Raw genomic sequence first — 17825 nt, 5'->3', positions numbered from 1 at the left:
CACCCACATGGATGTGTGTTTGCGACTCACGTAGGGTCTGCCACATCCTCCAAGGGAGACTATACAGTTTAGGGCACACAAATGTGCATAATGAATATGGCTATTCTGCCTTAAAAGCCAAACTGGGAGCTCCCCGCTGGATCCGCGGTGACACCTCTATGGCGGCGAGGGAAGACGCGTTACCGAAAATGAGCTCCCGGTGAGGCACGCTTGGCGGCGTCCTGGTACGGCGTCCCCAGTCACAGTCACCATTCCGGAACATTCCTTCATGAGGAATAACAGTTTGTGATGCCCCGACACACAGACCTCATCTCGGCAGCTACCGCTGATCTCGGAATTTTGCATTTAATTGTGAATAGCGAAATGTTGAGTTCGGCAAAGAATGCTAGCCAAGACTGTTAAAATAAGCATGACCTAATTTTTATAACATTTTCTACTTCGACAGTTTACACAACTCTGTGAGTTAGGTCAATAAAAATATTTCCTTTGTACTGTTGCCCTATTTTCGGCATGAAAAGTACATATAGCATTCAGCTTAGCATGTGAAATCATATAGGTGATACGTATTTCTTTTTATATATATTTAAAAATGTTCCTAAAGGTCTTCAGAAATGAATATGGATATATTATCTGTTGGCTTGGATTGAGCTGCAGGGGTTACAGTGTTTGACACTTGATATCCGAGAAACATTAAAAAAAAACAAAATCACAAACTGGAGAAAGAGGGTTTCTAGCCTGAATGACTAGCATAGGAGGGCTGGAATTGCCGGCTATTTTATTGTTCTAAATATCTATTTTTCTGGGAACATGTTATACATCTAGGGTCAAGGTGACCCTGAGCCCATCGTGGGAGTCATAAGTAATGAGATGAAGGACACTTTGGTCAAGCTGCCAGTCCATTATGAGACCTTCATGGAACACTCCTACAATGGTGCACCAACAGCATCTCAGAGGCAGCAGTCTACCTGCACAGCGCAGATGCAGTAGGAGGCAAGGCTGCATAATATCATAAAAAAATAACATTGCAATACATGAAGTTTTTGCAAAAGATTAGGTCACACTTGGGACATGAATAATGTAGTAGTACATGCTTAGTTAATGCATGAATTAACCAGTAACTAAGTGTTAGTTACATACTGATCCCATGCTTGTCCATCATTAATTAATAAGTTCATGTATTTCATTCAGCCACTATAATAGTTAATAGTTAATTAGTTAAGGTAATTAGTTAATAATGGTAAGGCCACTTGAGGGGGCAAAAATTGCTTAACTCATTTACTACTCAATAACAAATCATGAACTAATATAGGTTTCCCCCTGAAATACATGAACTGTCTTGCCCAGTTTGTGCTGCAGATGCTCTTCTCTCTCGGGTGACTGACATTTGTACTTCACGCCAGTTCTTATGCACTTAAATGCGAAGTGTCATTCTGTGTGACAGTCTGCCCCCAAAAGTAGACTTAAGCCGACCCCCCGGCCTGTACTTCTGCCCACCTTGGCTTCTATAACTTGAGAAGTTCTCCCTTTTTGTTTTAGCTACATGACCAAAAATTAATAAGTGTGAAAAAACCGGGAATGATAATGTGTTTGTCACACATGATGCTAATAAAACTAATAACAGCTTAAAACAAATTAGCAGATATGATAATACCAATTACACGTGCACCTCCCTCAAGTCAAACATATCCAACAGGGGCCTTCACTGCTCTCCAGACTTCCCAAAACGCCACAGCAAACCTGCCACCACTTGTTGAAGGCGGTTATTATTCATAACCAGTTTTTAAGGCTTGGAACAATCAGAGCGTGCGAGACAGCTGCATCTGCTGGTTATGGGGTGACACCCAGTGATGATGATTCATACACAAGCCATCAGAGAAAGCTCACTGCCAATGAGATGCCATGAATTCCCATGATGCATTGTACGCATTTTCTTATTGTCGGAAACCGTCATGGCACCGATTTACCCACAATTCCCTATTAATAAATGCTCTGTTGCACCCTTGTGTCACCTCTTTAAAAATGGTTAATGGTCATAGCTCCTGTAGGCTCCATGTGAGGCTTGTAGCTTCTCTGCTGAAGCTCAGGGAGTGAATAACCCCCCAACCACCCCCACACAGTCCTTCAGGGCTACACAACACTGCTCCAGCGCTCAAACCCAAATGGGTGAGAGGATTGTGTCTTACTCTAAACATAAGCCTCTCAATATTGTAAAATGAAACCCTTGTAGGTATGCCACCTGAACTGCCACTTCACTGGAAAGATCCCAGCTCTAGGCACTAAGCCCTAAGAAATACTTTTCTAATAACTAAAATGATGAAAAAAAAGTTCCTGAAAAATAACTATCCTTGCCCAGTCATTTCCTGCATCTTAAACTGCTTGTTCAGTCAGGGGATGTTATTTCACTAGAATTATTTTGCACCTGATGTCTAACAAGAAAGTGTGTAATTTTTTTATTGAATAATTAATTTCAAATAAATGACCACTGTCAATCGAACCAATATGCCGTACGTTGTATGAGTAAAGGAGATTCTTAAAATCAATAATTTATTCATCTAAAGACTCATTTTATGAACAAAACTGTTTTTTTCTTTAATAAGATAATATCCGATCCGAGAAGCTAATTTTTAAGTTTAGAAGGCAAAGACTCTGTCAGGAGCTGAATAATTCTGATTATTTGAGCTAAAGCCATGGATAAATACTGCTTATATGACAGAGATGTATCTCAGATATGAAACAAATAATGTAAGAGGCAGCTCCAGCTCCGTTTCTGCAAACACGATGCCCCAGCTGTTGATGGTAATACCTGCTTAACCCATTAAAGGCCCTGACTGGGGGTGAGAGGGTCGGCCATTGGTCAGCACTGTCAATCAGTTCATTTCAATCAGGTATTCTCCAAGATTCAAAGAATACTACTGGATGCTTGATTATAATCATTATCTAATAAACATGGCCAAAATGTTACTAAAGAGTATGACTTAAAATCGTTTAAATTAGCATTTTAATATATATTTCACATAAGCGTGAAAAAAAAATCTATAATTCTTCAGTTAATTTTTTGATGTTGAGTTTATTTTTTTGACGTTAACTTAAAAATCAATATATAGTAAACACTTCCTCCTGCGTTTAAAGTTCTCCCCACTGCCTGCACCTTCTTTATGGAAAATGAGTTTAATAAGCCCAGCCTCGAGATCTCTGTGTCTTTCTTCTATGGCCCCCTATAACAGGCGCAAAAACATAACTGTGTAATCAAAGTCAATTTATCACGTGGAATGATAAAGATGGAAATATTTTTAGAATCCCCATTATTATCTAAAATGACTTAATGGGCACAGCAATCAACAAAATCATCATTATGGATGTAAATTTGATTTAACAATGTTGTTCCTCTTCTGAAATGACTTGCACAAACTTTTCTTTCGCTGAAGTTGTTTGTTCAAAGAAACTCTTCTGTCACATTATTGTGGCATCAAAGTGTCTGTATGAGAAGGGTTCAAATGTTTGCCTTTTCGACTAGCTAACGGAACGGATGAAATAAAATAATACTATATGATAAGAAGATAATTTGAGAGACAGAAATCACAAAAGGCTACATTATACCACGGGAACAGCTGTGACTCCCCACCAAACGTCCAGCTGAGAAGAAGAGTCCTGAAATGCCTTCCAGTCATGGTAATGTGCTCAAAGAAATGTTGCAATTGTTCTAACACCTTCCAGTGACCTGCCTGACACCCTGCATGCTTGAAGACTCGGCATGATTCAGAAAGCAAAGCCTTTAACCTCAATTTCAATTGAAAATGCATTCTACTGGCAAACACTTTTGCGGTAGACACATAAACAGATGCGTGGATTTGCATGAAGCGGCATCGTATGGTGTAAAGCGTGAGGAATCTTAAACCGATTTCTTAAAAATAGCTCAGCACAGTGTTCTTTGCCCTCTTGCCCTCAGCTTTCTGAAATGATGTCATAGAGTCTTAGGGCAAGTGTCACAGTACATGATCGTGTGATCAGGAAGGGTCAGGGTGACTGCAATGTGAGCGGATTGAAACAACAGCCCGATCCCAATATGCACACTCATGGGCTCACAGACTTAGAGGCGCTTTCCCGCAAGTCCTTGAGGGCTTGTAACAACACATTATGCAATAATGTCGCATTATGTAATAACTTGACAAAATGTAACAAATTGAATGATGATAATAATGACAATAATAATAATGTTGCACTATAAAATTATAAAGCAGTCTATAAGTTTGTAACATTTTGTCAAGTTATTACATAATGCGGCATTATTATATAATGCATTGTTACATGACTGTCCCACTGTCTAATTATCAAGTGCATGGAGGCTCTCTCACAGACATTTTGAACCCTTTACGCACATTTTCCATAAGTCTGCATTTCTGCTGACTTTGCCTGGGGTAATTATCCACAGTTCATAGCGTTGTGCCTTGGAACATGAAGGTTACCAGGGCAAGCCCAGAAGCGTAAACGGCAACCAAACTGTTTCTTCTAGTTATTGCTTAATGATGCTGTTTTGACAAAAACAAGTAAATTGACTATTTGATAATTATCTCTCGTCCACTCTGTAATGCAAGAGCCTGGAACACATTCAAATCAGGCATTGCCTAATTAGGCGACGCTTAATTAAGTGCCTTGGCTATGAAGATATCGTGAATCTTACAAGTTCCAAACCCATATAAGGAACATGTTTGGGCATTGTCAATGTCACATGATACTGTATGCTACAAGGTGATGTCCTTCCTAAATCCCTATTTATACCATTTTGAACCCTTGCAGTCTTTTGCACTCAATCACTTACCCAGTGATGTCATTTAAGTCTGTGAGGGTTCAGGGCTTAGCCCTAAGGGGCACATTAGGATTTGGCCAACCAGAGCTAGAGTGAAGACCCCAGGGGTGTTTCTCAATACCAAGGACATGAAGATCATATTTGTGGTCTTTGCAAGACCGGTTTTGCTAACTTGCCTCCCAAGAACAAACTTGGGGTGCAATGAATCATGGGATTGGTCTCATCTGGCGAGGATGTAGCTGATGTATATTTGGGGCCAAGAACGACATCCGCGGATTTTTACCGTCTTCTGTATTTCTGTTCTTGAAGAAGTGTGACCGTTTCATACAAAGTTACAGGATGAATAATCAAAACAGAGTTATAACTGTTTAAGTGTAGATGAAGAAGGAATCAAAGAGAGACAGGAACACCAATCTCAGGCGGTTATGTAAGGGCAGGCCCTGGGTTGCCAGCCCTATTCCGGCTGGAGCTCCCTGCTGTCAGGGTTTGACTGCACGTTATCTGAGCTGCGGAGCGAAAAATCACTAAGAGCGGCACCGAGACCGCGGTCGCCCGAGCGGACCGGACTCCAAATTAGCTCGTCCGTTACCGAACGAGCGGAGAGCCAAGTTAAGGCTTTTCCTTTAATGGGACTTATACACGTCATTAAACTTTGCCAAGGAAGACCGCTTCGCCAGAAGACGGCTGCACTAGATCGATCTTTCATAGATGGCAGCCCCGCTACCCGCTCAATGCTCATCTGTTGCTACCCGAACTAATTTTGTAAGGCTGTTTGTGTATTGTGCTATTTATGTAAAATATTATTTAAAATGGGTCCGAGGTGACCGTGGTTCTCTAATATAATCACGTTCTTAGAGTAATATATTATAGAGGATGTTATGCCGTACATAAAGTTAAATGTAATCCAATAGTCAAAGTTAAGCAGAGTGCTGGTTTCTGTAATGCGGAAATAATGGATGCTTATAAAAGTATAACTGAGTTATAACTGAGAGTTTCTCTGCATCAAGAGCTTTTTATACGTTTGCATGGCTTACATATTTATGAGGACGTAAGAATTAAGCATTACTTTACACCGGTCAGGCTAATATAAGACGACAGAATAGACATACCGTGTTAATTGAATGAGTGTTTATAGCAGACTTATTTGCATACTGAGTCCATAGTTGTGTTATGTAAAATTCAAATGCCATGAGCTAAATGACGTGCAGCAAATTTGAAGCATCCATCCCATGTCAAACCGGACAAAAAAATCCATGACTGAGCCGCAAGGTCCTGAAATGCCTCAGTGCCCCTTTAGCTGGGGGGGGGCTGTTGCGTTTAGGCTCATTTAATACTCGCCCCCCATCCTCGCATTCCATGGACTAACCAACCAAGGGGCATTGCTTAGAGATTTTGAGCCCCATGACAGCATATCATGCCCCCCCCCCCAGTCCAGACCAATCCAGTTATTTTGTTATTTCCCCAAACTTCTGTAATGTGCAACATTTATGCAAATTAACAAGAAGCAGTACAATTCCCCGGTTTGGGATCAATAGTCTTACATTAACTTAATAGTTACCTTTCATTATTCAGTTGTAAACTTTCACTGGTTCAAAACATGCATTTTTTTCACATTTTAAGCTTTGGGTAGACTGGTAATTAAAATAAATTTATAATTTACGCTCATCTTTAGCGCCATCTAGTGTTACTTTGGAAACCTTAGTCTCACGCATCTTTACATCCCCTCCAAAGCACCAACGTCATTTCCTAAATCTGAGAACAACTACGCGAAACAGATGATTTTTCTGGGGGGGGGGGGTATTTCTCTATTTAAAAAGAAAATGGATGTCATCTTTAAATGTACTATAATACTGTATTTTGAATGTAGCTCTACTATTACAGTACTACAGGAGTATTGTTTGAATGTGATTAAAAATAAACACATATATGTGACTAATATTCAACATCCCATAATTGTATTGGGAAGTGTTTCCTATGCTTTATACTTTTTTAGTTTGTTTTTGGTCAGTTTATTTTGCATGTCAGAAACAGCGGATACACATTCCCAGACTGGAGCTACTCTTGTCCTGACGTTATCTCAGGGGAACGTATTTTGTGAAGCCCCTTCTAAAGCCTCGTGATTGATTACTTGACCCCATAGACCTGACAAAAAGCATCTCATCATCTCTCCTACCTGGGACACTTGTGCTGTACTACTGGCTAGCTCCATTCAGATCTGAAGCATTCCCTGGAGGCCAACACGATATTAAGCATCTAATATTCTTTGGGAATTGGGACAGTCTATTATGTGTGTACCACACAAAGGACGTATCTGCAACACTAATTAAAACGCCCCATAAAAAGCATCCATATAGTGCAAGTAAACATTAGAAGACAAAGATTTTTCCCCCCCTCTCCCCCTTAATATGTGCATATACAAAAGAAAAAGTATCAACTTCCTACAGGGAGGAAGTTTTATGTTTTTAATTATATTTAAACACTGCATGTTGAAGAACTTTATGCAAATCGTTTTTGCTATTGGCCGACATTTGTCTTTTAATAGACATATAAAAGTAGGATTGTATTTTATTATACTATACAAAAACAATAATTGATCATGCTATAAAAGTGGTATGTAGAACAGTTTATATTCTAATTATGGAGTTAATGACTGATGAATCACTTTTAATAGATGCTATGATAGACGAGCGCTTTACCATTTTCATTGGGAGGAGTTTCTATTGCCCTAAAAGCTACGTGTCAAACGAAACACACACAGAGGCACTTTTGTCTCCTTCCCTAATGTGTGGTGACATCTGGGCATGATCTGGGCTGATAACAGCTCAGCATGGTGCCATCACTACCCATTGTGTCTCTCCAAGTCCTTGGTAGATTCCAATTCTGCCTGATATGTCTTATCTCGCTCAGTATCAGTGCAGTCTTCTTCCAGTGGTTTTCCTTCCATGTCCACGAATTGCAAATGGAAATCGATTCAATGGACGGTTCCCTATGGAGCCCTTCTATTCCCACTCGGACCGTCCGTGTCGAATTTCAAACAATGGCACATTGTATCCCTTCTCTGAGTGTTGTGGGAATGTGGTCCTGCCCATCGGTGTGGCATCCCAAGCAGCAGGTGGCCGCTGGGGGTATCGCTCAGTGAAGGTCAGCCTCCCAGAGCACGGACGTCCTAAGAAAGCTTGCCAGATGTCCTTGACCATCTGCGATATGTGCAACCTGCTTTTTCTATCCGGGTACAAACAAAACTGACGGTTTTGAATCATCACAAATAATCACGCTGGCTTGTTTTGTTTTTCTTAAATACTGTACCCAGAAAATCATTATTTTTAAATGGTAATACCGCTCTCAGTGAACACTGTGCACCTGCTAGTTAGTCGGCTTAATCAGTGGGATGGCATTATGCAAATGGTGTTCCAGGGGAGCCGAGCGGGGACGCCTGGTACACAAAGATGTCAGCCGGCAGTGTATCAAGCCTGTGGAGTCTGAAGAGTCCTGAGACATCAGAGGAGACGGCCATAACTCTCTCCCAAGCCAATGCACAGGAAAACAGGCGGGAAATACGGTACCTTTAGAAGTGTCAAGCACTGTCAAGCACTTTACTTGAGGGCACACAAATAATGTAGTAGTACACTCTTAGTTTCTGATTAGTTAATACATTAAGTAAGTGTTAGTTACATACTGATCTCATGTTCGTTCATCATTAATCAGTCATAACTTCATGTGTTTCATGCAGCAGCCATACTCGTTCATGATTTGTACTTGAGTAGTACCTGAGTTACTAAGTTACTTGTGCCCCCTCAAGTAGAGCCCTACTGAAGAAACACTCCAAGTTTTTACTCCCTGCCAGACTGTCCACAATTTTGCTCCCTATGGGGTGATGGGAGGGAGCAAAAACATGGACTGTCTGAGGGTTCCCGAGGACCAGTTTGAGAATCGCTGCTTTAGAAGTTGCTACTGTTGGAGATACTATGATAACAGGCAACAAACAATTAGGGCTTAACGCAGACAGATGACTATTCAAAAAGAAATATTGCACAGAATCAGGCTTTCTCGGTCAAGTATCATTCTGTGTCCATGGTCACCACCACCAACGAGACTGAGGACAGAAGTTGTCTTTTTGTAATGCTAATTAGGCACCCGAACGACCACAGACTATTAAAAAATGCTTATCAGTGAGCTTTCCATTTCTGACAGAATTCACCTCTCAGCCTTCGACGCAGACTCAGCAAAATCCTGAAAGTCGTTAGATCCAAATTCAGCTAAATTACATCTGCTGCCCTCCTCTGTTTGTCCTTCAGGGTCATTTTACATTCAGAATGGTTACTGGAACCCACAAAATATTACAAACACTACAGAAGTCTCCTGACATATTATATGTGGGTCAAGGCTTCAAGAAAACCATCTGACCGAAAGCTTAAAGGTTTGAGGCATTACAGCAGCTTTACAGTTGAAATGTTTCATGAGGGGTATCTGCAGCCGACCTCATCAGTCAGCTAGCCGTTTGTTTTTAATAATACATGTATAACGGGTCACATGACCTGATACATCATTAATTTGCATGACCACAACACCATATTCTGAGGACTGGAGTGTGGCTGTTTCAATCTGGATGTCAAAGTGTCCGAAAATTAATATAACAGTAATACTGGAGAATAAATGGCTTTAATACCAAGAACATGTAGCCCTGTGCTCATCTCAAAGGTCCCTATTCCATCCAAGCCAGATTTTTCCTGGGCTTAGAAGATCTGTCTTCAGTGGGAGAAGACAACTTGTCAGTATTCAGCACACATACAGATGACATTTATTACCTCTAACTCAAATAGGATCATTCAATGCAACAAACGGATGTTTTAATACAGCTATTTGAGTGGAGAAGCAGGACACAAAGGCATTCAAATAAGAGACTATATGATAGGGAACTATTATGTTGCTTGAATTATTGTAAACGAATCGCTGACTCATTTTAGCTGACTGAATTATGAAAATTATTGCATTTATGGAAATTATTGCATTGTACAGAGACTTTGACCTACATTCTGAAGCAGCCTTCAGGGACACATTGGGGCACATAAGTGACAGGGAAGATGATGTATGGAAATGCAGCTCACCGGAAAGAAACACCAGCGACTGGAAGAGAACTCATGGCTGAGGATGCTGTAAGAGGTCGTTCTTTTTCAACCGTGTCATTGTACTGGATCAGTGGAGTTAAGCTTGAGGTAACATCAACTACTCCGAGTCACAAAAGCCCAGCTCCACCGACCGCGAAGCTTCCTGTGGCCGTACAGAAAGTCATCCTGCTTTTGGAATAACAGTTTGAAGCAGGGAAACAGAAAAGTAGGAACAGAAAGTTCCATGGGATAGTTATTAAACCAGCAACTTGTTGAGACATTCTTTCAAAATTTATTATTTATTTTGTTTGTACTAACCTGATAATTAACCACGCATTCTAACCGGGATAAACTCTACTTCAAACTTTGCAGATTAGACCATACCGTCCACATTCTTAGTCTGTAATCAGCAAAAATAACACGATACAGAAAAATACGATATCTCACCTGTGACCTCTTCTGTCACGGTGATCACGTTTCAGTAAGTGCTCTCTCTTTCTACAGATCCACTGACTGATAAATAAGAAGTACGTCATAAATACTTAATCGTGCCATACTCTAGCTTTCAGCGTCGACGCAAATCAGAGTTAGTTCGCCGCATGAGCTCTCACGGCGGAATAATCGGAAAAGCATCTGTGCTTCCTTACCGTCGATGATTCCTTCGAGGAAGCCCAACTGTTCCAGAACCTTGACGACCACGGCCACCACCACCAGCACAGCGATCATCTCGAGTCCCTCCAAGTTCATGGTCGTGTTAGACCATGGTCCCGTCACACCGGGGTTGAAGCCACACTGGGCCCTTCTGACTTTTAACTACGCCGAGGCAGTCGACATCTCAGCTTTAGGCAGGAAAGACGGACCCGCGGTGGAGGGAGGGAGAGAGAGAACGGGGGGAGAGTGAGGAAGCGAGTGCGCCCATCGTCACCGGCAGGGGTGGAAACCGGATGAACTATCCACTGCCAATTACCCAGAGCCTTGTTATCTTGCCTCCGCAGTCAGACGCCCATGAATTAAGGGAGACATCAATCCCCTGATACCCCAGCAAAGGTGTGATAGCCACACATCTGGGATAACACCCCCCCTACTCTGCCTGGGGGCTCTGCACAACATTGTTCGGTATAATCTGTTGCTGGGGCAACGAGACCTCAAACAAACAAGTAGCTCCGTGGCCCAAAGCTTACACAGGAATAGGAGCGTGCTCATTGAACCGTATTGAATTCCCATAAATTTCACAAAGGAGCGATCAGCCATAAATGAACGTTAGCAGTCACGATAGAAAGCCTAATAGAACTCCTATAACACGGGGCTTTGTCTGGGTCAATATCTCATGGTCAATAATGTTGAAAACATTCTAAATAATCCATCATGAATTGTTACCCGTTGGGGCGATGCACTCCTTCTCCAAACATTGTGGCCCGCATTCTGCAAAAATACAAAATTTTTCTTCAAAAGGAAATAGCAATTATTTTTAATAATTTGAAACCAGGAGCAAAGCCTTACAGATGAGCGGTAATCAATGAAAACATTGACTATTCAACAACAGTAGAGTAGCTACGATAAATGGAAAATGGAACTTGCTTGTGGAGAGTTATGAAGAAAGTAATAAAACTCACACAGCCTAGAGTTCCATAAGTTTACTTTCTGTAAAGTTTTAGTTCTCCAGAACAACAACAGGGCTCAATTTATCAATCAGTCAAATTTACCCAGTGAGCCAATTTGTTAAAAGCCCCCCCAGTAAGTGACCCTCAAAAGCACCCAGTGATCCAGTGATAAGTGTTCACAGCTCCAGTTTCTAGGCCTCATTTCCCCCAACAGGGAGCTGTGAACCCGACTCCCATCTCACCCCCCCATCATCCTTTCTTGTACACCATGGCTGACTGAGTAGTGAAAGTAGTAGACTATGTACGGGATCAACTGCTGATGACTACGTTTGAGGAACGTAAAGGGAAAGTAAATGCAGCAGCAAGATCCGACGAAAAGCGAGGTAGATTCAGCATTAATATCGGTAACGAGGTATCCAACCAAATCACGTGTTAATCTGAGTGCGTATCTTAAAATGCATCCCTCATAAAACGAGGCCCTTTTGTCTATGTTCTGACACATGATATTTCCTGAATTTGTGCGGAACTCTTTTAAACTGCATAGCATGCTTCGATCTCACAAGCACTATATATATAATACCAGTCAAAAGTCTGGACACACCTGCTTTAAGTGCATTCATCCCTATTTTAGCTGTATGATTCACCGGATAGTAAAAGGCCTCAAGGCGATTTAGTAACAGAACAACCAGGAGAAATGTTCAACATCTCTCACTAATATACAATACTCACATATCTTCGAGGTGAGCTTAGGGTCATTATTCTTGTTGAAAACCAAATGATTTTCAGTGGCTGTGTCCAGACTTTTGACTGATACTGCAGTGTAAGGATCTTTCCTGGAAGTTCATGTAAAAGCCTGATCATTTGGGGGAAGCACTGTCTTTGGTGATCTGAACATTGCTGGCACTGGGGAATGAATAAAGCATGCTAAGAGAAGAGTCAAAGAAGAGTCAAAGAAGAGTCAAAAGAGAGTCAGACATTCTTCATCCCAGCTGCTTAAAAAGCACTGGTACAGAAGATGAGACATTTATTCACACGGTAGGGTATTTTCTATGCGAACAGCATGCTGAAAATCAGAGACTCTGCTAATTTTGACGTGAGGTATTGCAGCTTAAGAACACTGTCACATCCACGTTACCGGCAGGCGACCAGAAAGCAATTATAACACCTCTGCTCCAGCTGCGTCAATCAAAAGCGACTAATAACAAGCAGCACGTGACCACAGTGTTCCACCCCTAAACTCACCGAAACCACGTCTTCGGCACAACTAACATAGATGTGCCTGTTTACTTCAGAAGTAACATCCAAACTTCAATGTGCTGACGTGCCACATCTGTACCTCTGATTTAGATCTTACCGAGAGTGGAGTCTGAGATCAAGTGATACGTTAACAGGATCCATCTCGTGTGTGATGGAAGTCAGGATGAATTTCAGGCATGGAAATGGGAGTCAAAAATTCGTCTCAGAAAATATCTAAGTGCCATCAACAAATACTGAGAGGTCCTCCCTGAAGGTTATAGCGAAATTATTCAAAAATGTCACCAAGTAGAGGCATTATGGTGGACCTACAATTCCACAGAGCATCATTCAATTACATGGGCCATCAAGCATAGCACATAATGATCTCCTCAAATGAGTCACGATTATTAGCTGATTAAATATCACCATGGGTATCGTTCTCTCACTGCAACCTAAGAACCTTCAGCCCTATCTCAAGTGATCCGAAAGCAGAGGAAAAATCCTTTGAGTTTAAACATGTGTTCACTGTAGCACATTAGCGCAAGATGTCCTTAAAACTTTGGGCACGATGTTTTAAATGCCACTTGTTGCTTGACAAGAGTACATCCTTGATGTATGTCCATATGCAGGGTGATACAGCCAAGAGCATCTTGAAGAGGCAAATTGTAGATGGAGTTTGACGAGAGCGCTCCTTCAGGCCGATAACCTTTGAAAGAATGGAATTAGTCACATGTTAATCTTGTTTTGGTGTCATCAACATCTAATAATGGATCTGGGCGTTGCGAATGCTGCAGGACATACCCTCTGTGCCCTCCACCAAGCGGGAAGAAGCCAGGAGGCCCAATGCTCATTCGCCGTCGGACAGCATGAATAAAGAGCTCGGTTGCAAATTTCTCTCACTGATTACATAATAAGGACACAGACTCGTAATAAAGGATATTTGTCAATGGATCGATTTCTATGATGCAATTTAAAAGAAAAGCTAAATAAATCTGGCAGTGATGTTCTAAGTTTGCAAGAAAATCTTAAAGTTTGAGAGCCTGAATAAATGCAATGCGACAGCATTTATGATTTGCAGATAAATGACTTAAAACTTAATTTCACATGTTGAGGAGTTTTTGCTTCATTTACTTCTGAGTAAATGTGGCCACGGAAATGAAGCTGAGGATTGATGGACACAGCCAGGAATTCGCAAAAGAGGGAAAATAAGGTAAAGCAAAAATGTTTGAATTCTGGTGTTCTGGTTCTTACAGCCTTACACATTATCTGCTAGTGCTCACCTGTTACTCATTTGCCAAAAAGCTGCAAAATGAAGAATTTCACTTACCATTTACAGGGATAAAGAAACAGATATATTTCTGTCTCTAAATATCACAAAACTTTTCAGGGATTATCTTCCACAGAGGAGATCTGGCCTTTGAAAATGACCTCGCGTCCATGTTTCTTCTAACCTCACCTGTGATGTAACAGGCATATGGCCCTCCTTGTGTGACTGAGTGCGCTGGTTTATAAATTTTATAATCCATGTAAACGACAGACACAATAGGAACATCCTTGTAAAAGTCATTTTGATGTGTTCTATCTGAAAACGGCATTAATGAATATTAAAAAAAAAAAAGACATACCCAGATGTCAATGTGGTATAACAATGAACACAATATGATGCAGGCAACACATTTCCACATGAAAGGACAAAATAAGAGGCATAATAATAGATAATGGAGATAGTTTAATACTCGTAGCCTAGTGGTTAAATGTGGACTCTACTTCAAAGATGAAAGCTAATGCTGCTGTAAACTTATGGCAGGAATCCATAAAATCCCCCAAAGGTTACATGAAATAGAGTCCGACAGACAGGCCGTGTCCAATAAAGATGTTAAATGGTGCTCCTTAAACCCGCAGAACCGCAGAACATGTCATTAATGGACGCGAGCTGTCGGCCCTAACTAACGGGAGATTATTCACTCGGCTCTCACGTTTACCGCGTAAGCTCAGCATCTCCACTCATTAGGTGTCTCGTGCCTTCAGGAAATCCCCGTTCTCAAAATGCAAGCTTTTACCTGCTTGTAAATAGGGGAATATCATGCTTATGGTGCAAAAGCAGAGGGCACTCACCGGTCTAACAGGAATGAATCAGTCTAGTAAATGTGCAGTCCGTTACAATTTATTTCAATGCATCTGGAAATGAACAGTCAAAGCGTTCCAATAGTACAACTGCTTTTAGGAGTCAGTTCAGTTTCGGCAACGCGGAACATCCATAGTAAGTATCTCTGGAAGTCAGACTGTGGAATCGGTTCAGGGTTGTAGCTTTATGCCTAAAGATTTCATCGCTGACCACATGCTGCTGAACATAAACTAGCTGCAGGGCAAATTCAGGACTGAAGAAAGACTGTTGGAAGATGGATGGACAGAAAGACAGAATTTTTACTCTGCCACACCAGTTATGTGTGATTCTGCTGCCCCCACTAGAGGATCAACGGTACTGCGGCATAATATACATTTTGCCACCAAAAAAGCATCCTTTCCATACACTTGATATTATGCCATATGATGCTCATCATCATAGCTTTTAGATTTTTTTTTTTTGTTTAAAAGCAGATTAACATGTTTCAGACAGTTTATTTTAAAATTAGCCTAAAAGCATAAATCATCCATTGGGCCAATAGAATTGATCTGAATCCTTGCAAAGTGGAACAGCATGGTCATGAGATACTGCCTTTGTTGTGCTTTGGGAAACCTGTTTCAACCACTGAGATGTGCAGACAAACGGCAAAACCCAAAGTAAATTTTTTGATAGCGAATGTTGTACTTTTCCACTATTTTATATTGTTATATTATCAATAGCGGAAGGTGTGCTATAGGTCTGTTTAGCCACTAGAGGGCACCCTCATCCACTTTACTGCTCAGTCTTGAAGCGTTAAGCATTAGATGTGTGTGTCAGTCATCTACCTTGCACCTGTTCCCTGTCTGATCTCCGGTCTGTCTGGCAGAGACAGGGGTGTAGCTAGAAATAGTGCCCCCCCAGACTAAATGCCCCCTTGGGTTGACACTCTCAGTTTGAAGAAATACGGGTAGATATAATTTGCCAAGTGAGGGTCGTGTCTGATGGCAGATTTTGCCCCCCTGAATCTGCCTGGGAATCCATACCCCTCCGTATTCTACTCATCTCCTGATCCACGGTCTCCCGGTTGTACTCGTCTATCAACTGCTCTCTCACACCTAAGTCCTAGCAGAAATGAATACCCAGACTCAGGATTTCCAGGACAAGGTAACTGGCGCTATCTGTGAACACGGTCTCAGTTTTTTGACTTTCGAAACTGGGGCACTTGGCAAAATCGCCGGCCAGCAAACACATTTCCATAAAAGGTACCCCGGCTCTGAGAGACAGCCCCCGCCAAAGCATCCTGCGGCACCTGTACCCTCTTCCCGAATTAGAGCTGCCCTTCAAAACCCCCCGGCGCGGGTTCGAGCCACTCGCCGGCGACTGGAGTCGCGCTGTTATCAAGCAGACTCAGTTCATTCACAGAGACTGTCGGCAGAAGTTAAAATATACAAAGCATATAGCAAACAATGGTGCATGTCTCACACGGACTTCACATCTCAGGTGACAGACCCGTCTACTGTAACCGCACGTTAAAGGGGGGGGGGGGGGGGGGGGGGGGGGTTCGATTGTGGCTACGGAGGATTCAGTGAGTCACTCTCTGGCAAAGTCACCCATTAGATGTGAAATGAAAATGATCCATTAGTGCAGGTATATTGGAGCCTATTTTTTCACAAATTCCATCTGACAGACAGACAGACACACACATACATATACAGTTGAGAAAGTGGGGTCAGGGCATTTATCTGATGTCCCGGGGACATTTTTGGAGGTTAAGGGTCCAAAAGAGATGCACCTATTCTGCTAAGGCTTGAACCAGCAACCTTCCAGACACAGACACAGAGTAACCCCCCCCCCCCCCCCCCCGATACACCCCCCACCTCCGAGCCAAGCTGGACACTGACATATTTAATAAAATGAGTATCTCATTTTATCTGCTAGCTCAGACGTCAGGACACAGTGGAGAGACGATGCATCACACACTCATGACAGGTGCTCTTCTACTCTACATCATGTTTTTAAATTAAAATTTAGGCTTTTTTGCAATATTTACCAACCTAGATCCCCTGAAACTGGAACACACTGGAGATATTTAATATGAAATGTATGAATTACTGCAGTAGCTTTTAGTTTTTAATTCAAAGTTACATCCATATGTTGATAACACCAGTTTGTGTCCTACTACAAATAATGACAGATCCTTTTTTATGGGCTTTAAGCAAAAGCTTGCAGAAGAGCAGGATATCGCTGTAGCAGGGTCCCCCAATCCGATGTTCACGTCCATCTGTTCAGAGCACTAAGTGTCATCTTCCCAAAGGTTACTTCCTGTGTTTCCATGGAAATCCATTTCCTGCCTAGCATGTCAGTTGCCTCTTGATGTGTACAATCTGTTAAGTGCTAATTTTGCCACTGTTTATTTGCATACTCCTCGGGGAATATGCTAACTGTAGCTCATATGTCATTAATAAAGAAACATTTCCTTACACCCGGGTCAGTATCACTCCGTTCTATATATATGTGGGCATTGCGTGAGCGCATAAGAGAAAGCCACTCTCCTGGGTTACTTAACCTGCTGAAACGTGCATCACCTTGGGAACTGCACAGCCTCTGAGCTAATAGGTTCCCTTCTCCAGACATAAAGTCAACGCGGCCTACTTTACTACTTCCACTTCGACAATGGTTGGAAAAAAAAAAACCCTAATCCTGTAAAGGAATCTCATTCGGATTTCAGTATCGGAAAACTGGAGCACCTGCCCGAAAATGGCTTTGTAACCTCATTGTGAGAAACTGCATCCTCTATCAATAGGCTGAAAATGGTGTAACGTTAAAGAACTTTCCAGACAGGAAATCAGGATGATAGAATTAAAGCCCTCAGTACCCCAGTAATAAAAGACAGCTGCAAACTTCACACTTTCTTGCTGAGTAACATTTCCATTTCATATACAATTGTCATTGTCTGTTCATTTTTCCGCCTCTGT

General features: G+C 41.8%; 1 protein-coding gene across 4 annotated transcripts in view; it reads right to left on the bottom strand.

The window, feature by feature from the left end:
• LOC111853147 (Kv channel-interacting protein 4-like) overlaps positions 1-17825 on the bottom strand; it is a 49535-nt gene that overhangs the window by 10942 nt on the left and 20768 nt on the right. Inside the window, exon 1 of one of the 4 annotated variants that reach the window (XM_023829781.2) lies at positions 10557-10738. The exons of the other annotated variants lie outside the window; for them this stretch is intronic. Within the exon in view, the coding sequence (XP_023685549.1) occupies positions 10557-10656 (100 nt within the window). The 5' untranslated portion in view covers positions 10657-10738. Of the gene's footprint in view, positions 1-10556; positions 10739-17825 lie in introns of those variants that run through there. 4 annotated transcript variants of the gene reach the window in all.

Source organism: Paramormyrops kingsleyae, chromosome 25 (assembly GCF_048594095.1).
Source record: "Paramormyrops kingsleyae isolate MSU_618 chromosome 25, PKINGS_0.4, whole genome shotgun sequence".
In the NCBI taxonomy this organism is placed as follows: domain Eukaryota; kingdom Metazoa; phylum Chordata; class Actinopteri; order Osteoglossiformes; family Mormyridae; genus Paramormyrops; species Paramormyrops kingsleyae.
The sequence above is the reverse complement of the archived record's forward strand: the minus strand, read 5'-3'. Positions and strand labels throughout refer to the sequence as shown.